The following is an 18,887-nucleotide window of genomic DNA, read 5'->3' as shown; positions in this document are numbered from 1 at the left end:
TTATGGATCTTATGATCAGAGCACAAACCTAGGGCAATCCATTTTTAGAAGGAATGCTCCCTCAAGTGGTGAAAAAGGCATAATTGTGAGAATGCATTTAAAGAAGTAATAAGTGTGGTGATTATCCCTGGAATGTAAACAGCAGCTTCCTTTTCATACCTTATTCCAGAGTCATGCATAAGAAAACAGTGCAAAGGTTTTGTTGATCACAAACAATAAACAGCTCAAAATAGTTCAACACATCAACAAACTTTGCTGGGGAGAAAAGACTAATAGCACAAAAGCTGCATTTCTCTAAGCATGTGATTTGGCCGTTAGGGCTCTTGTGTGCTACAGAAGGTTTTACTGCGCAACTAACTCTTCTCATTCAGAAATGTTTCCACTTGTAGCTCTCCTATGTTTTTCAACATTTCCCCCCTCTCCACAAAAAATGCCAATTCAGGAGGAAATGATGGAATAGGTATGCAATACTTTCTGAACGGTGTATTGGGAGCCATCCATTTTGATATACCCTATCAGGGCTGACCCTCCCATTGTTCAGAATGAAGTGGCCATATTAGGCATCAGATGTCAGGTGGTTATGGAAGGGCAGCAAAAGGCGGTTAAATAATCTGTGGTTGTTGGAATTTTACCACCTTGGTCAGGTATTAGTAGGACATTTTGCCTCAAATCTCCAAAATTCGCAAATGAGTATTTGTGAAAGGGTATCATCTCAGACAGCTAGGCCTTCAGAACAGTCCATGGCTGACATTCAAAGAACCCTCTGTGAACATCTGAGGAAGTCCTGTCCGCATGGAGAATGTGTCAGGTTCACCTTCTGCCTGTATCACACGGAATCACAGAGTGATGTGATTGCCTTACACCTCACTGAATCACCAAGAGAGGTGAATGCCTCGGGGCAGCAAATTCACAATTATTTGTTACTGTATTTCTTCTATCAGGATTGGGTGGAGATGTCTGTGGCATCTTCTTCTTCCATTGATCTGGTCTTACACTACATCTTACACTACACACCTAGAAGAAGGTGGCAAGTGCCATTTACAGATCTGCCGCAGGTAGCAAAGTATCTTGGGCCAGTCCTGCATGCCATGCTTCCATTGCCACTAAGGGTAGACAGCTCTGCATTTTACCTGCGCAACCCAGATCAATAGCTTCAGTAGAAAATTTCATGCAGACTTAATGATGAGCTATTGTTTCAATAATTCTGAATAAGATTTTCCTTTTTTAACAAAGACCACAAGAAAGCCCAAAGAGTTCAAGGAAACCAGTGGGCCAGTCTAATTATCAGAAATCACGCAAGAAAGTTCTGCCTCAAAGGGAAAGAAAACATCTCAGCTGTTATTGCAGGCCTTGCGGGCCTCAAAGAAAAATTACTTCTTTAATGTGGGATAGCTGGCAAGAAGCACAACTCCTCCTCTATCAAGAACGCACTGGATATTGTTTGCTTATAATTATCTTTGACTTATTGTTTAAAAAAACTCCTTTAAAAGAACGTTCCCAAAGCTATCTTGCACAGCAGTCTGGACAAAAAAAATCCATCACATGAGGAGCACATTACTCAGATTGAATAATTGCTCTCTTCCTTTTTCTGTTAAATAATCTCACCAAAGTTAGTAATGTGCGTATTTTGGAACCATACTAAAATCCAGATGCTAGAAACATGTGTTTTTTTATGTGCCAATCAATTTTTCATACACCTCTTGTGTCAAATTTTTATGATCTGTAACAGTCAAGCCCAAGGCATTTTCAAGATAAAGAAACGAGATGGAGCACCAAGCTTTTTCATACTAGGGATGTGACCAACATTCTTGTTGCAGAATAGGGGTTGTTTCTCAGTAGTTTTTCAAATCTTGCCATGCAACTCCCAGGAAAATTTCCCAGACTCATTTTTCCTCTTTATTTTTGTTAGTTTGTTCCTGTTGGGCTCAAGAGATGGCAAAACTCTGCACAGCTTCATGACTTTTTCTGTTGAACCATGCATAGGAAAGGCGCCATTCTACACAGAAACGTTATAATCTCATACAACTTGGTATGTCTTTCAGAAAAAATGACCACAAAACTTGCAAGAAATTCCACATGATTTTCAATGAGATTTCCTGGATGGTAAAAAATCTCATGCAGAGAAATCCTGCTGCCCGAAGAAAATATGGAATTTTCCTCAGTTCTTCTCCACAAGTAAGAAGCAGTAAAATTCACATCCCTGCTTCTTGTACAAAAGCAAACTGAACTGGCAGATGCACCTATTCTCAACATTAATCATGCTAACGTAGAGGGCACAGAGCAGGCTGCACAGCACCTAGCTTTCTCCTCCCAATAGTTTTCTACTGCCTGCCAGCAATTCCTGTCTCAGGCAAATGTACTGTACAACTCTGCCTAATAATAGGGCCAGCCCCAATAATAGAAAAGGATCCATTGCTTCTTAGCAGAGTACGCCTCTCAAAATGGAACTATCAACCATGCTACCCACAATCCAAACCTCTTTACAGTGGTGCCTTGCAAGACGATGTTAATTCGTTCCGCAAAAATCGGTGTGTTGAGAAAACATCATCTTGCGAAACACGGTTCCCCATTGGAATGAACTGAATTTATTTAATGTGTTCCAATGGGAAAAAAATCGTCATCTTGCGAAAATTATCCATAGAAACATCGTCTTGCGAAATGTGATTCCCCATTGGAATGCATTGAAATCTATATAATGCATTCCAATGTGGGAAAAACATCTTGCGAAGCATCGATCTTAAAAAAAACCATCTTGCGAAGCATAGACACAAACATCGTCTTGTGAAAATCGTCCATAGGAAAAACCGTCTTGCGAAGCGCAACAGCGATCGCAAAAACCCATCGTCTTGCAGATTAATCGTCCCGCGAGGCAATCGTCTTGCGAGGCACCACTGTAATTGGAAAGAAGCACTACTTGCTCTGAATGAATAGTCCGTTATATTACCATAATTGCTACTGGCCAAGAGTCAAATAAACTAGACCATGAGAACTCCATCTTGATGAGACACAAACAATCTTTCTTCCCTCACAAAAGAACAAGTAGATACTGAACAGATAATCTATTCTACATTTGATCTGTTCAGAAGTCAGATAATTTCTTTAAATGTTATCTCCCAAAGGTCTCTAATCAATATGGCTACTCAGTGCTCTTAATCAAGGTAACCCAGAGCTCTTCCAAGTTCTGGATTCCGTTTATTTGACTTTTGAAATATCAAATATACACACCCTTACCTGGAAAGACTTCTAGTCCATTGTTGTTTTCTAACTTAATAACCAGAGTTCGAGCCGTAATGCTAAAAATTTGTCGAGGTGCAAAGTTCAAACCATCTGTAACCTGGAAATTGAAGCCTCCAGACATTGCTCCTAAACGAAGACAGATATAGCATTCCTTAAGGACCTCATTTACTCAGAAATGTTTTACAGTTTTAAGTTAGAAAGTAGGAAAAATAGGTAAAATTCTGTAAATCTGACTTCAACACAGACCATCTATTTTCCTACCATGACAATCATTACATCTTACTGTAGCAAATTTCATAGTTTAATTATTCCCTGTGAGAAAAACTGTTTCCTTTTATCCCTTTTGATTTTTCCACCATTGAGCTTCATTAGATGATCCTATGTTCTGGTCTGCTTTCTCCATAGTATGTATTAATTTACATGGCCCTATTCATGTTCTGATTACGCTTTTCCAAGCTTAAGGGCTCCAACAAAAAAATCTGTTCTAGCCCCTCATCCTGTAATCTTCCCTGCAGTTGTTCCTGCCACCTGATTATTTTAGTTGCTTTTTTCCCTGTGTACTGTCAAGTCAATTCCAACTTATGGCGATCGTTTCCAGGATTTTCTAGCTAAAGAATACAGTGGTGCCTCGCTTAACGGCGATAATCCATTCCAGGAAAATTGCTGTTAAGCGAAAACATCATAAAGCGAAAATAAAAAGCCCATTGAAACGCATTGAAAACCTTTAAATGCATTCCAATGGGCTAAAAACTCACCATCCAGCAAAGATCAGCTGTTAAAAACCATTGTTTTGCGAAGAATTGATTCCTAAAGCAGGGAACCGATCATCGCAAAGCGAAAAAAAAACCCTATTTAGGCCATCGTTTTGCAATTGCAAAAGCGATCGCAAAAACGTCGTCATGAAGCAGATTCGTTGTAATGCGGGGTAATCGTAAAGCGGGGCGCAACTGTACACAGAAGTGATTTACCGCTCCCTTCTTATGGGAGCACCAGGGATAGTGCAGCTTGCCCAAGGCCACACAAGCTGGCTCTTCTCCCTTGGAGGCACAGTGGAGAAATTTCTAACTTCCAATTTCTAGCTCTGCAACCACAAACATAAACCACTGAGCTAACCAGCCAGTCTTCCAGCTCTACAATGTCCTTTTTGATCAGATTTGCTCACAGTAGTCCAAATCTAATCACTTTAACAGCTTTCTTCTGGTGCAGATCGTCTCACCTGGGGTAGGCGCAGTGAGAGTGAGTCAGGGAATCAGCATAGCGCTAATTGCTGAAACCTATGCCCCCATCCAAGTCTGATCTTCCTGCAGCAGTTTTTGAGAAACCAAAGTCAGAGGAGCTCGGTGTCATATCTAACTTGACCCTTAAACCAAGATCCTAAATAGAACTAAAACCCGATAATTCTGGTGAGAATATTCCACGGAGAGAGGGACATACCACTATGGACAAAGACCAACTGTCCTCTATTGATATGCGCTTGGGTAAAGTTAAGGATGTTTTTGTTTGGAGAAGACTTGAGAGCCAAGTGACCATTATTGGGAGGCGAAACAGAATAGAAGAGCTTTTCAGGTGAGGAATCCTTATCTTCTGTACAGAGATCGTTTGTGGTTATTTCAGTGACAGAACCCACCCAGACCTTGAAGAAAAAAAATTAAAAAAAGGAAAAGGAAATATTACACCAAATGATTCTGCATATATGAAACCGGTAAATTATATACTGCAGATTTGCAAATAAAACAGGTGGATGAAGCAATTATTGATCACATGTATTTATTTAAAATATTTTTAGCCTGTCTTTCTTCTTAAAAGGATCCAAGGCATTACATTTTAGAACAGGGGTAGATCAGAGAGCTAAAAGTAGGAGTCTGCGCAATTTACAGTAGATCCATAAGGGTTTTTTCCCCTACTTCTAGCTGTTTAACAACAGAATCAGCAATTTTTCTTCAGAAAAAAATGACCACTGAAATTAAGGTACTGAAAAGAACAAAGTTTGCGGTCGCCCGTTTTCTCACTAAAACAGACGACAGAATCCATTTCTGGTAATCGTCCTCCTCATCATGTGCTGTCAGATCAATTGTGTCTTATGGAAACCCTTTCCAGAGCTTTTGATGGACAGCAGTGGATCCCAACCTTGGAATCTTTGACTGCAACTCCCAGAAATCCTGACACAGTCTGTGGGATGCTGCGTATGAGCCTCAGTTTCACCCTTTATTGCTTGTGTTTTTGAACCACTGATCAGTCTCAGTTCAAGACTTCAATGCAACACTGCCATTATTGAGCAAATGGGCACTGAGATGAGACAGCTACGTACACGCCTCCTGAGTTAGTCACACAGAATGCCTTTAAAAGCATTCAGTTATTACTCCCATGCCAGTGTGTTGTCCTAACTGTGCAATTCTTGCTTATCCCATTTCCAAACCTCATTCTACCCCACGCACTTGTGCATTGCTTCCACACGTGAACACTCTTCATGAACAGAGCTATTGACAGAGTTTTGACATCTTTTTATATAATTATTTTTGCATGTCTACCATTCCAAATTTCACTCTACTCTTTTACTCATCCCTAAGTATCTAGTGTGGAGTAGTGGATAGAGTAATGGGCCATGGCTCACAAGACCAAGGTTTCATTCCAATTCTGTCATGGAAACTCAGAGTTCATCTCATTACATTATTCTTGTCTTCTTCTTTCCAGTATTATAGAATCGTGGTCTCTTGACTATTTCCCCTCCAGAAAAAGGTAAGAGAAAATGCCAAACGAAAAATAACTTCCATGTCCCCAATCACTGGACTAGCTGGCTTGGAGATGGTGACCCTCCAAGTGGATTCCATCAGCTAAGCCAGGATAGCTTGTGGCGGAGGGATGAGGAGGGTTGTAATCCAAGAACAACTGGTCCCCAGTTTGTTTTAGAATAGCAAAAAAGAATGCCGAACATGTTGAAAAGAAATCAGAAGAGAGTGGCCTGCTCTATAAATAACTAGGGGCAAATTCTATGCACAGCAGGAGAAAAACTAGCTGTGGAGAAAGGTTGTAAAATATTGTATTGAGTCTTTACAGTTTGAAAAACATGAACAAAAAGGAGGAAGACTGTTCTGCTCTATCCATTCCCTCACAATAACAGGGGACCAGATCCAGGTAACATACCAGAACCCAATTTTGCTCTACTCCTCCTCAGATTTGCTCTTCCAATGCTAGACTGCTGGTGCAAGAAGCCTTGTTTGAACAACTCTTTGCATGAGAAGGCCAGCTAAAATGTTCCTTCGGGTTAAACTACACTTTGTGCTTTTTGCAAAGTGAGTAGCTACATCTTTTTATAGGGGACGGGCGGGTAGAATTCCTTCCTTTGGGCACAGTCTATCTTTCTTTATTTGTATCAAAGCACTGCACAATGTAAAATTATGGGCATTCATGAAATATAGGTAAAATTAAATATAAATTTAAATGTTGAGATAACTAGATTATTTTTGAGAAGAAAAGGCCTATTTCAATGGCTTTAACTTGATTATTTGATCTTCCTACTTCACTTTGAAGTCTATTAAGTGACAGTCAACTGAGCCTGGTGAGGGGAGGCTTATCGCTTTATTCTTCAGTCATATTATGACTGAAAAATACTCCTTCTGCCATATAGCTCAGAGCCACGGAGGTGGGGAGAATCCTTTTATCTCTCGTGAATCTGCCACTTGCAAGTTCAATGGATTATCCTGGGTGTCAGTATTATGAGAGAGGGAGGAAAAACTCCTCCTTCTCTTTTTCCATATCTTGCTGAATTCTGCACACCTTTGCTGCACACTGCGTGCAAAAGAAAAATCTCACCCCCAGCAATCTGCAGCTAATCTCCTTCTACAAGCCTGCAATCCAGTTATCATAGCCAAACTACAGGCTATGCAATAAGTACAATATATAATTTAATTTCTGAGATTGCTTTTAAAAAAAGACAGGCGTGACTATGGATGTATATACTGTAGTAAAGAGGCATCAGAGGCAGTAGCTAATATAAGGTAGAGATTCTGATAGGATAAAATGCATTCATCATGTACACCAAGACACTTAAAATAAAGAAGTGTGTGAGAACAGCAAGGTGCCTCAGTCTTTTTGTGGTATAATTCACACAACAGGAAGTAAATCAAAAGGGTTATTTGAAATTTAGCAACTTCGCAATACAGTGACTTACGAACGGCCCGAGTTGCGAACGTTTCGGGTTACAAACCCGATCTCATCGCAAGTAGCAGACCCTACTTGCGAACGCAGGTCGAGTTACGAACTCAAAAGGCAGGGAGAAAGGGCGGGAAGTTCAAATTTCCTGCCCTTCCTCCCTGCCTTTGGAGCTTTCAAAAGGCTTCCTCCGACATCGGAGGAAGCCCTTTGAAACCTCCGAAGCCAAAAAGGAGGCAGCCCCGGCAGCACTGGATGAAAGGAGGGAGCCAAATTTTCCCCGGCGGCCCGGCTTGCTTCTCCCTCCTTTCACCCAATGCTGAGTCCACTTCGCACCGGGCTGAGCTCAGTCCCTGGCCCGGCACGAAGGGGACTCAGCAGCCACAGCAACATCGGGTGTAAAGCCTTGCTTCCCCAGCATCATGGGAGGACTTCGGCCGGAACGGATTAATTGGTTTCCAATGCATTCCTATGGGAAATGCTGGCTCAATTTATGAACTTTCCGATTTACGAACTGACTTCCGGAACGGATTAAGTTTGTAAATCGAGGGTTGACTGTAGTCTATTGAAAGGTATTTTCTAGCATTAGCAACACTGATTTGAGCTCCAGAAGATAAATGTAGAAAAATTTTCTTTGCACAATGTATGTAGAATGACATACAACTTTCACATATGTAAGATAAACCTGAAGAACTGATGATACCTCCGAAATTCTAGTTGCAGATCTTGGTCTTTTTACAACAAAGAGACAATCACAAAATTCAGGGTATGAAAATGTACAGGACTTACCCGGAGAATTTTGTTCCTCTTTATAATAGGAGCTTCATCGTTTACTGGTGTAATAGTCACAAATATTGTTTGAGGCAAACTCTGTTTCCACAGTTCTGTGCTGTTTGCCAGGATGGTGAAATTGTCAAGCAACTGTTCACTATCATCATGAATATAGAAGATTAATCCTTGTTCCAGCTCAAAAGGAAAAAATAGCCAAAATGAGAACTGTTGTGATACAAAGAGTAAAGATCACTGTGACTAATTCTTCAATAGCTATCATCAACCTCATCTTGTCACTCTTGTTCTGTTTCATTTACTTTATTATATTAAAAAAGGAAGTATTATTTCTTTTAAAAAAATAGCTGTATTCTCATAATTACCAACATATTACAGTGGTGCCTCGCTAGACGATTACCTCTCAAAATGGTTAATTCGCTAGACGATGGGTTTTTGTGATCACTATAGTGCTTCGCAAAACTGTGTTTCCTATGGGCGATTTTCATTGGACAATGTTTCGGACCGTGCTTCGCAAGACTGTTTTTTTTTCGGGACCGATTTTCGCAAGATAATGATTTTGACAGCTGAGTCTGCAACTCGCAAAATGGGTGTTTTCGGGACCATTTTTCGCAAGACAGCGATTTTTACAAAATGGTTTCTCTATGGGCGATTTTCGCAAAACGACAACTATTTTTCCCCATTGGAACACATTAAACAGATTGCAATGTATTCCAATGGGGAACCGCATTCCACAAGATGATGTTTTCACAAGACAGCGATTTTCGCTGAACGAATTAACCGTCTTGCGGGGCACCACTGTATATTCAGTAGACCCCTGATTACTTTACATTATCCAATGTCCAAAGAATAATCAACATTCCACTTTTAAACCAAAATAAGATGAAATCGAAATTATGCCTAAAGAATCTCACCTGTTTCCTGGTAAATTTAGTAAGTGCTACTCCAAGAAAGTGAGAGGTTGAAATACGTCCATGTTTAGGTGGCTCAACTAAACTGAATTCACAATTGAGACCCGCAAAATAGCTATTACGAATTTTTAGAAAATCTTCCTCCAGAGCAATTGAACCACCTTCAGCAACTGTGAAGTTCTGTACTTCCAGTGGGATCAACTTTGGGATGATGTTTATTACAATTTGTATTCCTCTGACTGTCTGGATACCATTGGTTACATCCACGGAAAACTGGTCTTGGAGCTGGCTGGAAGTGGTCTGTACATATTGGATATTACCATCATTGATATCTTGCTGAGTAAAAGACAAAACAGGATTTTCTTTTCTTTCAAGGTAGCTTTCCTCTGAGGCAAACTTCCGAAGGTAGCCATGTATTGGAGGCGACCTTAATTTGAACTCTATCTCTGATGGCAAACTGTTATCATGCACAACCTGAAGAAACAAATGTAAAATTCATTAAAGACACATGATAAATAGCATTGCTCCACTTTACTCTTTTTCAATTCAGGCTTTACTTGTTCACCTATACTACCACTGACTGAATGAGTCCCAGTTTCCTTTTTAGGAGGACTTGCTGGGAGAGAGGCAGCAAAACAGACATTCCTGCCATTATAGAGATAATAGTTATCATAATTTCGGGAACTATTGTTGCTAAACTGCAGGTGTGCACAATTTGAACTGTTAGAGAATATGAATATATTGAGCATATACTGTATCTTTACCCAGACTTTATGTCATCTAGCTGATGCTATCATTCACTCTCATTTCTAAAAACTAATTTCTAAAAACTCTCAAGACTATGTAGCTTGTTGCTTGACAGCTTCAAAAATGGCCCAACTTCATAGTCCGGCATATCAATAAAGATATTATATAGTTAATTAAAGTGGTAAATTTAACCAAAGCAAGAACGGAACACACACACACACAAAGAATACTAAAACATGTGATGTAAGTATCGGCATACTCAGGAGAACAAAAATCCTAAGCACAGAAAGGTATTTATAACAGCCGAAGGAGAACTGAATATGCTCAGAAGCTATAGCATGATTAGTGTCAATTTGAAAAGAAGATGGCAGGCCCTTCCAGCTTATAATATCAAGATCAAATTCTTGGATTTGATTTGATAGGTTCTTGATTTGCAATCTTAAAAGCCTTATATCGCATGGCTTCTGCCAAGACGACAAACTTAACATCGTCCATCCACTTTGGAATACTTCATCCTCTGCAGTATCAAAATATTAATCAATACAGTAGGACCACAATATCAATGGCGGACCGGTTCCAAGCTCCCCTCGCAGATGCTGAAAACTGCTGAAGTATTGAATGGAGATGAGCACGGAGTACTTCATTCTCTTTACCATAAATTGTCTGTGTGGCAGCACAGCTGCTGTGCATTCCCTTCCCCCTCCGCTCTGCCAGCTCACCCACTGACCTGCTGGTATGCACTGCTTCATCCCTCCCCATTTCACAATCTTTCAGTCCAGGCAGGAGCCCGGTCTTACCTTCTCCGCCTCCTCCAGCAGCTGGCCGCTCAGACGAGAAGGTGTGGCAGGTATTCCGGCAGCACTGCTTTTGAGTGGCCAGCATAATGGGGCGGGATGGAACAGCACATGCCAGCGGGTCAGTGGGTGAGCCAGCAGAGGGGAGAGGGAAAGGAAGACGACTTATGATGAAAGGGCACAACATACTTCTTGCCCATCTATAGAATCAAACACTATACACTGCATGGTCTCTTGCTCCCTCTAGTGGCCAGTTCTAGTAAACACACTCAGAAATACTTATTTCTGGGGTCTTTTATTTAGTATTTTCAGGCAGCAGATAAGTGAATCAGCGGATACTGATCCTGTGGATGGGCAGGGTCCTACTGTATTATCAAAGGATTTCTGATTAGTCACATTAATAAATACACATCCTAAGAGAGAAATGGGATATTTCTGAGATCCAGAAGAGATTTGCCTGAAGTTTTCCCTGAGATTCGTCTGATGCTTTAAAATCCAGTCTCTCTCTCTCTCTCTCTCTCTCTCTCTCTCTCTGTCTCTCTCTCTCTCTCTCTCTCACACACACACACACACCAAAGCTGGTGTAAAAAAGGGAGTGGGGTGGGCAGCTGCAGCCATAAACACTATTATAACCACATGCCATTGTGTTTGCCCTCTCAACAGGGATGATAAATCAGCATTTGGGAAAAAAGACGATGGTGGTGAGTGTAGAACTATCGAGACATCTCCCGGCACCAGATCTTGGCTTGACGGGGAGAATATGTTATGCCAGTCTGGGAGGGTGCACACATTAAAGAAAGGAAAACAGAGCCAAAATATACAGTATAGTTAAAACATATTAGACAATTCCAGCTTACCAGCAGTTTTTCTTTATTGATTTTAACTGGCTTTCCTTCTTCAACTAGTATGTTCCTATTATGTACAATCGCTGGCGGATGCTGATCACTTTCCAAATATACACGAACATTCATTCCGGCATTCAACTGGACACCTTTTGCGGAAACTGTAAAGTTAAATGCATCAACCAAATTGTTACTGTCACTGTGCCTGTAAGTCACGTGACCCATTTTGAGATCACGCTGAGTGAAAGTGCCCAGCGCTAAATTATTTACAAAGACTTGTCCATGCTTTGGAGACAAAAACATCTCAAATGTAATTTCATGATCGCTTCTAATGTCTTGGTTTGTGGTAGCACTCAGATTAGCTGTGGTGATTATCCCCTCTCTTCCTTTCTGGATCAATAACCCTGTATTGTTTGCTAGGCGGATGTAAGGGTCTGAAGCACTTACTTCTAGTAGTGACGAAGAATAGTGTTTCCCATCAGTTATGAACAGCACAAACCGGCCGTAGTCTGCTCCACGGTGTATGAACAGGACTCGCTTCTCTGCCATGTCAGCTTGGTTGAACTGATACAGTCTGTAAGAAGTTTCGTTGACAAGAACTAAATCTCCATTTGGGATGCCACGCCTGGTATACAACAACTGCATATCATCAAAATCGGTATCAGGATCATGATAACAAAGATCATTTATGGTCAACAGTCTCCTTCCATTCCTAACAACGTGAAACACCTTATCTACCACACGTACTGGTTTCTCATCATTCTTCAGCAGGACAGAAACGTTAAACTTGATCTCTGCTGTTAAAGGGGATTCTGTTTCCACGTCAGACCTCATCCTTTCTCGAGATTTCATGGCAGTGACTGTGAAATCAATTTCATCAAATTGTGTCTCAGAGTCGTCATGTATATACATCAGACGTTTATCTATTATATCCTGATTTGAGAAACTAGTAAGATTATTGTTACTTGCTGGGGAATCAGAAAAATTAATAAGTGATAACTTTCCATGGCGAGGACTCTTTGTAACTTGATACCGGAAGACTTTACTATCAACAGTTTGTGCAAATAATTCCAATTCTGTTATCAGTTTTCCTTCACCCTCAGTAACAGTGAGGCCATTGTTTGTTAAAAGAATGCTTCGTGGGTCTGTTTTGATGTGGATTTTGAAATCATAACTCTCTGACACCACATATTTTGAAGAAATTAAGAACTGAAATGAATCCTGTGTTTCCCCATGGGGCCTACTGGTCAACTGATATTCTACTTTGTTATCAGAAATGTCCTGCTGACTGAAGATTGAATTTACTTGCAGAGTGGCATTATTAAGCAGAATGTTTCCTCTCTGGGGCAAGGACTGAAGTTTATAATACAATTCGTTTTCTGGTACATCTACATATGTTATCGCAACAAGAAGATTACTAGAGTTAAGGTACTCACGTCTTGATTTATCAATTACTAATGACACAAGCTTTAGGAATTTATATCTCAACCACTTCACTGTGATAGGAAACAGAAGCTCATTGCTTAGCTTACTGCCAATGAGAACTTTAAATTTAAAATATTCAAGGATATTATCCAGCTGTATCTCTTTGAAAGTAGAAGCATATCTGATATGGTCACGTTGAATGGACCGCTGAGAAAAGGAGTTTGTTTTTTTCCATTCTCCATCCAGATGGCATCTCTGGATTTCTCCATAGTGGGGTGGCTCTGTGATCTCGTAACGCACCTCCAGCTCTTGCTGAGCAGCATTTGTTTCGGTAGCCAAGTGACTGAGTGTGATCAAGGCCGTACTACCTTGAAGCACATTAAGTCCTGTGTTGTTGACCACTTTATATTCCAAAGGTACAGCCACCACACGCAGCACAACTGTGTTGCTGACTTTCTCCCCATCAGTAGCTCTCAGAACAATCCTGGAATTCTTAACTCCAGTGTGGACGAAGAAAACGTGACCCTCTTGTAAGTCCTCATAAGAAAAGACAGTAACAGCTTTTCCAGGAGTCTTAGAATTTTCTATATACCCTGCATCTGCATTCAAATTACCAAGAACTGTAATATTGAGATGTGCAGCACTGGTATCACTGTCCGAAATACTGATTGAATCAATGCCCACGCATCTCTTGGAGTGCTCTAAGAGAAGAAACAAGTTTCCATTTGGGAGTGTGATTTCTGGAGCATCATTTACTGGCCTTACCGTAATGGTAAACATGTATTCTTTCTTCCCCTGTAGATAGGGAGGCATTTCTTTTTTACTGCTTGTAGAAACAGAGAAAGTGAAATAATCATAGCTTTCCTCAGAACCATCGTGAATGTACAAGACTCTACCTTGCCACAGATCTAGCATTGTAAAGGTGGACTCTCCCTGTTCTGGCTCAACCTCCAACCTCAGACGGCCATGGGAAGGCTGGCTTCTAATTGTAAACACAATTTGTGACTGACGAATCCCTAGTTTCTTGAATTCCACATTGACTTTGATGTGCTTGGATTCAAGAGTCGCTTGCCCACCTTCTGGAACGATCAGATTGTTTAGGATTACAAAGTGCTCTCGGCTCTCTTTCCTGTAGAGGTTGGGGACTCCACCCCCAAGAGGAGAACTGGGACTTTTTAATCCCACAGATTGCTTTTCAGGTCCTAGGGTAGGGTTTGTACCGTCAGTTTTGCACCCGACTGAAATATCCTTACTCACAAGAGCATTCTTCACAGAATTCCTTTCTAGGTCAATCTTCAAATCTTTCATGCAGCCTTTGAATGATCCTCCGTGAGCATTCTTCCCAGAAACTGAGGCTAACCCTAGTTTCAGCACTTCTGCCCGGAGGGCATCATTTACTCCACCTATATAAAGGGCTCTGTCAAGAACAGGAAAGAGACTCTGTGGCAGCAGTGATGTTTTAACTGTTTCTTTTCCTACTGTGAGCTCAATTTGGTTTGCAGAAAACTTCAGTCTGATAGAGTGCCACTGGTTATTGTTGACAGGGCTGAGAGAGGAAAGATGAAACCTCCTCTTACCCTTTCCAATGTGAGCTTTAATAAGACTGTGTTCAAGTTCCATTGCAACAAAATCTCCACCCACACCAGAACTGTAGACCAGCAAGCCTCTTTGAGCTGTGGTCTGCACAGTGTAATCCAAGACTGCCCCGGCCTGAATATTCCACAGGGGAAAAGAAACGTAGGACTTGGAGCTAAAGAAACTAATGGCTTCCTCTTCACCTGCAAAAAATTCATCACTGCAGCTCAGTGACACTTCGTGAATATTTTTAAGTTTTGAAGAAGGTCTCAGGGATGTTAAAAGGTCATGGTCATTAAACAGCACATCACGGATGCATCCTCGGAAATTTATCCATGCATCATCAATGTAAGGAGCCTCAAGGTTGCCAGTTCCACCAACAAAAAGTCCATGTTCCATGTTTAGTTGAGACGAAACATCTGGCAGTTTTGTACTTGCTTGATAGTTTTTGTCTATCAGCAGAGTAATATTATCTTGTTCATGATGGATTTCTACAAGATGCCAAGTTAAATCATTTATGTGTGAGACCAACTGGGAATGGAGGACATGCTCGCCTGTTCCAAGATTGATTCTCACCTGCAACAAGAGATACAGTTTGAATCATCTAAGTGAGCCAAGAAATAAAGCAACAGCAAGGCAATTAAATATAGAACATGCACAAAATATTTTCTCCCATCAATGAATCTGAGAACAGGAGAAAGCTAAAATAAAAGATGCCACAGAATTTTTAAGATGAATGTGAATGACGTATGTGCCTAGTTCTGAAATATGTGCCTAGTTCTAGTGTAAGTTTAGTGTAACGAAAGCAAGGAAGTGTTGGCCTTGTGTGTCTCAAAGCTGTTCTCCTCCCTTGCAGATGAGAGGAAGTGTAAAGCTTTCTCTCTTAGACCTCAATAAACCAGTTTCCTATACAGGAGCATGGAAGCTAGATTATTCTAAATGTGCATATTTCAGACTAACTGAGATTAAACCATAGTTTCTGGATCTGGTTACCAACTATCACAGTTATGCTAAACTACAGGACCTTACTTCAGAGATGCTGAGAAACAATGTTTCCTTCAAAATCAAAGAAAAGCTATCAAAAACGAATAAGTAATTTAAGAAAAATGTTAATTCCTTCGATACTTTAGAAAAGTAAAGATATAACTATTTCACAACAACCAATAAAAATAGTAATACAGAAATAATAAAGCAAGGGTCAAGTTGCAGTTGTTGGAGTTTTAGACTAAGTCACCGGGGCAAAAACTACAGCTTAAAATAATATGTGTAGGATGCACCTCTTATTCTCAAAATCTAAGTTTGAGAATAAGTGTAATTTCATCAATGCTTTATTATTTACATATATACGTTTATGATTACAATGCTATTTGATTACATAGTACTTTATTCTTGACATACCTACCACAGGTACTAGCATAAGTAAAACACAAATTTCAGTATTCTTATTTCATATAATTTTTAAAAAGTAATACTTTTTGATGCAGTAGTACTCAGATAATATACTAATTGCCTTATTAGGTATAAGGAGAATGTGTTAATTTGTATAATTGGTAACCTTACATGTATATTCCCAGAATGCAACTCCACCAAAAAATAAGCTTCTCTTCCTGCAGCAAGAAAAAGTAATCCATCTGGTCTACTTGTTAGAAAGCAGAATTTCAGTGTGGTTGTAGAAGATGATGCAGGAACATTTAATTGCACATAGCTTTCTCCAAAAAATGACACTAGAAAGCAATGAACACAGTAAGTTATTGTACACCTGCAAAGGACAATGATTTCCTATTGTCATGTGTTCATAGTACATCTAACAATAAGTATGTGCTTAATTCATTTCCCTCCCAGTATATAATTTTATGGCTTCAGCAAGATTTATTATGAGATTTAAAATATAATCAGTGCATTCAAAGTGCTGGTCAATATTTTAAACGTTCTAACAGATTACGGACCATGGCATTCAAAGGACTGCCTTCTGCTGCATGACATGTCTGCCATGGTGATTTGTTTCATATCCCACCATCATCAGAGACATAAATAGTGGAGTCAAAAGGTAGGAGCTTTTTAGTTCTATCACCCACACCTAGAAATTCTTTAACCTAGATACCTAGCATGGCCTTCAGTTACTAAGATGCCATAAACAACTGTTTGAAACATGTTATTTCATTTTGCCTTTTTACAGGAAAGCTTTGATATATTTTTTTCATCATGGTTTGTTGTTCTGATTGTTCTTCTTTGTTGTTTAAATTCTATTTTAAATATATACATATGGAAGATTCTTTGTAACTCTGAAGTGTTTTTATTTAATTGAAATATTCTTGCTTTATGTTGCCGATCATCTTGGAAGTCTTTTGTTAGAAATATGAGTAACAAATCTAGATATACATAAAATATCCAGTTTCTGATATAATTATAGAAAATAACAATAATTGTATACTGTCAGGTCAATTCTGACTTAAAATGGCCCCTTTTAGGGTTTTCTAGGTTGACAGTACGTACTCAGAAGTGGCTTACCATTCCTTTCTTCTAAGGGATTCCTGGGGCTGTGCAGCTTACCCAGGGCCACCCAGGCTGGCTCTTTTGGGATGTACAGTGTGGAACTGAAATCCCAATCTCTGACTCTGCAGCCAAATACCTAACTCACTGAGTTGTCCAAACATTAGCACAAAGATAGCATTTGGCAAAACTCATTTTATGAGTGTACTAAAAACGGAATGCTTTTTGTGTGTCTTACAAGCAATTTTGTCTGTGATCACCCAAACAAGCCTGCATGTCTGAGCTTGAAGGGCTCTGATCAAGACAATAGGCTCAAGAGATGATACAGGGGTTGGGAGTGAGTGGCGTAGCTCACTAGCAGAGCAAAAACTCTGCATGAAATATGTCCCAGATTCAATACACAGCATCTCCAGACAAATTAGGAAAGGAAACTGTCTGCCAAACTGTAGAGCTGCTGTCAGGTGTAAGAAACTATATTGAGCTGGAAGAACCAATGGTCTGACTCAATATAAAGCAGCTTCCTGTACTTCTAGGTGCTCAATTTCCTAGGCACAAACTGCGGTAAGCTAGATACGTTTATTTAAAATGAACATTTTAAGGAGGATCTGGTAGTTTTTCCTAGACTATTCCACATCAAAACGCAGACAAATGCTCCAGTACATTAAAAACAAACTACCAACACAAAGACTGAGCATGTTAAGAAGAAGGCTGAGTTAGGGTCCTTTTTCTTATCATGCTAAGTAAGTTCCCATTCGTGCATTCCACCAGCTTAGTTGTGAAGCGCCTGAGTCGTTCTTGTCTCTTGTTTTAATGTGGACACAATTAGATCCTCAAAACCAGGCGTCAGTAACTCCCGGTCTACAGCCTGGCGCTGGTCCGTGGGCTTGCCGGAACTAGGCTGCAGATATGGATCTCCACCCCCCTGCACACACATGTGGGGGTGCATCATGCTCACACAGTGGGTGTGTTGTGCCTGCGGTGGGTGTGTCACGCTTAATCCCCCCAGCTGGTTCGCGGCCCCAAAAAGTTTGGGGACTGCTGCTGTAAACCTCTGTGGAGGATGAAGGAGAAGGCATGAGATACAGTATATCACAGAAGTGAGTACACCCCCTCACATTTCATAAATATTTTAGTATATCATTTCATGTGATAACACTGAAGAAATGACACTTGGATACAATGTAAAGCAGTGAGTATACAGCCTGTATAATTTTGTAAATGTGCTGTCCCCTCAAAATAATGCAACACATAGTTATTAATGTCTAAACTGCTGGCAACAAAAGTAAGTACACCTCTAAGTGACAATGACCAAATTGGGCTCAAGTAGCCATTTTCCCTCCTGGAAGGACAAATCCTGAAGCTGAGGCTCCAATACTTTGGCCATATCATGAGAAGACTCCCTGGAAAAGACCCTGATGTTGGGAAAGTGTAAAGGCAAGAGGAGAAGGGGACGACAGAGGATGAGATGGTTGGACAGTGTCACTGAAGCTACCAACATGAACTTGACCCAACTCCGGGAGGCAGTGGAAGACAGGAGGGTCTGGCATGCTCTGGTCCATGGGGTCACGAAGAGTCAGACACGACTTAATGACTAAACAACAACAAGCCATTTTCCCTCCCTGGTGTCATGAGACCGTTAGTGTCACAAGTGTGAAGGGGGAGCAGGTGTTATCGCTCTCACTCTCTCAGACTGGTCACTGGAAGTTCCAAATGGCACCTCATGGTAATGAACTATCTCAGGATCTGAAAAAACAAATTGTTGCTCTACATTAAGATGGCCTAGGCTATAAGAAGATTCCCCAAACCCTGAAACTGAGCTGCAGCACAGTGGCCAAGACCATACACCGGTTTAACAGGACAGTTTCCACTCAGAAGAGGCCTCGCCATGGTCAGCCAAAGAAGTTGAGTGCCCGTGCTCAGCGTCATATCCA

At 40.5% G+C, this 18,887-nt stretch overlaps 1 protein-coding gene across 1 annotated transcript in view; it reads right to left on the bottom strand.

The window, feature by feature from the left end:
- The window catches only part of LOC110073884 (chondroitin sulfate proteoglycan 4), a 38,828-nt gene that overhangs the window by 11,549 nt on the left and 8,392 nt on the right, over nt 1-18,887 (bottom strand). Inside the window, exons 2-7 of the mRNA XM_072992767.2 lie at nt 16,027-16,190; nt 11,482-15,042; nt 9,087-9,557; nt 8,176-8,352; nt 4,672-4,870; nt 3,232-3,363 (exon numbers count right to left, since the gene is read on the bottom strand). Coding sequence (XP_072848868.2) covers nt 3,232-3,363; nt 4,672-4,870; nt 8,176-8,352; nt 9,087-9,557; nt 11,482-15,042; nt 16,027-16,190 — 4,704 coding nt within the window. The remainder of the gene's footprint in view (nt 1-3,231; nt 3,364-4,671; nt 4,871-8,175; nt 8,353-9,086; nt 9,558-11,481; nt 15,043-16,026; nt 16,191-18,887) is intronic.

Source organism: Pogona vitticeps, chromosome 2, assembly GCF_051106095.1.
Source record: "Pogona vitticeps strain Pit_001003342236 chromosome 2, PviZW2.1, whole genome shotgun sequence".
NCBI classification, from domain to species: Eukaryota; Metazoa; Chordata; class Lepidosauria; order Squamata; family Agamidae; genus Pogona; species Pogona vitticeps.
This window is presented reverse-complemented; position numbering and strand designations above follow the sequence as displayed.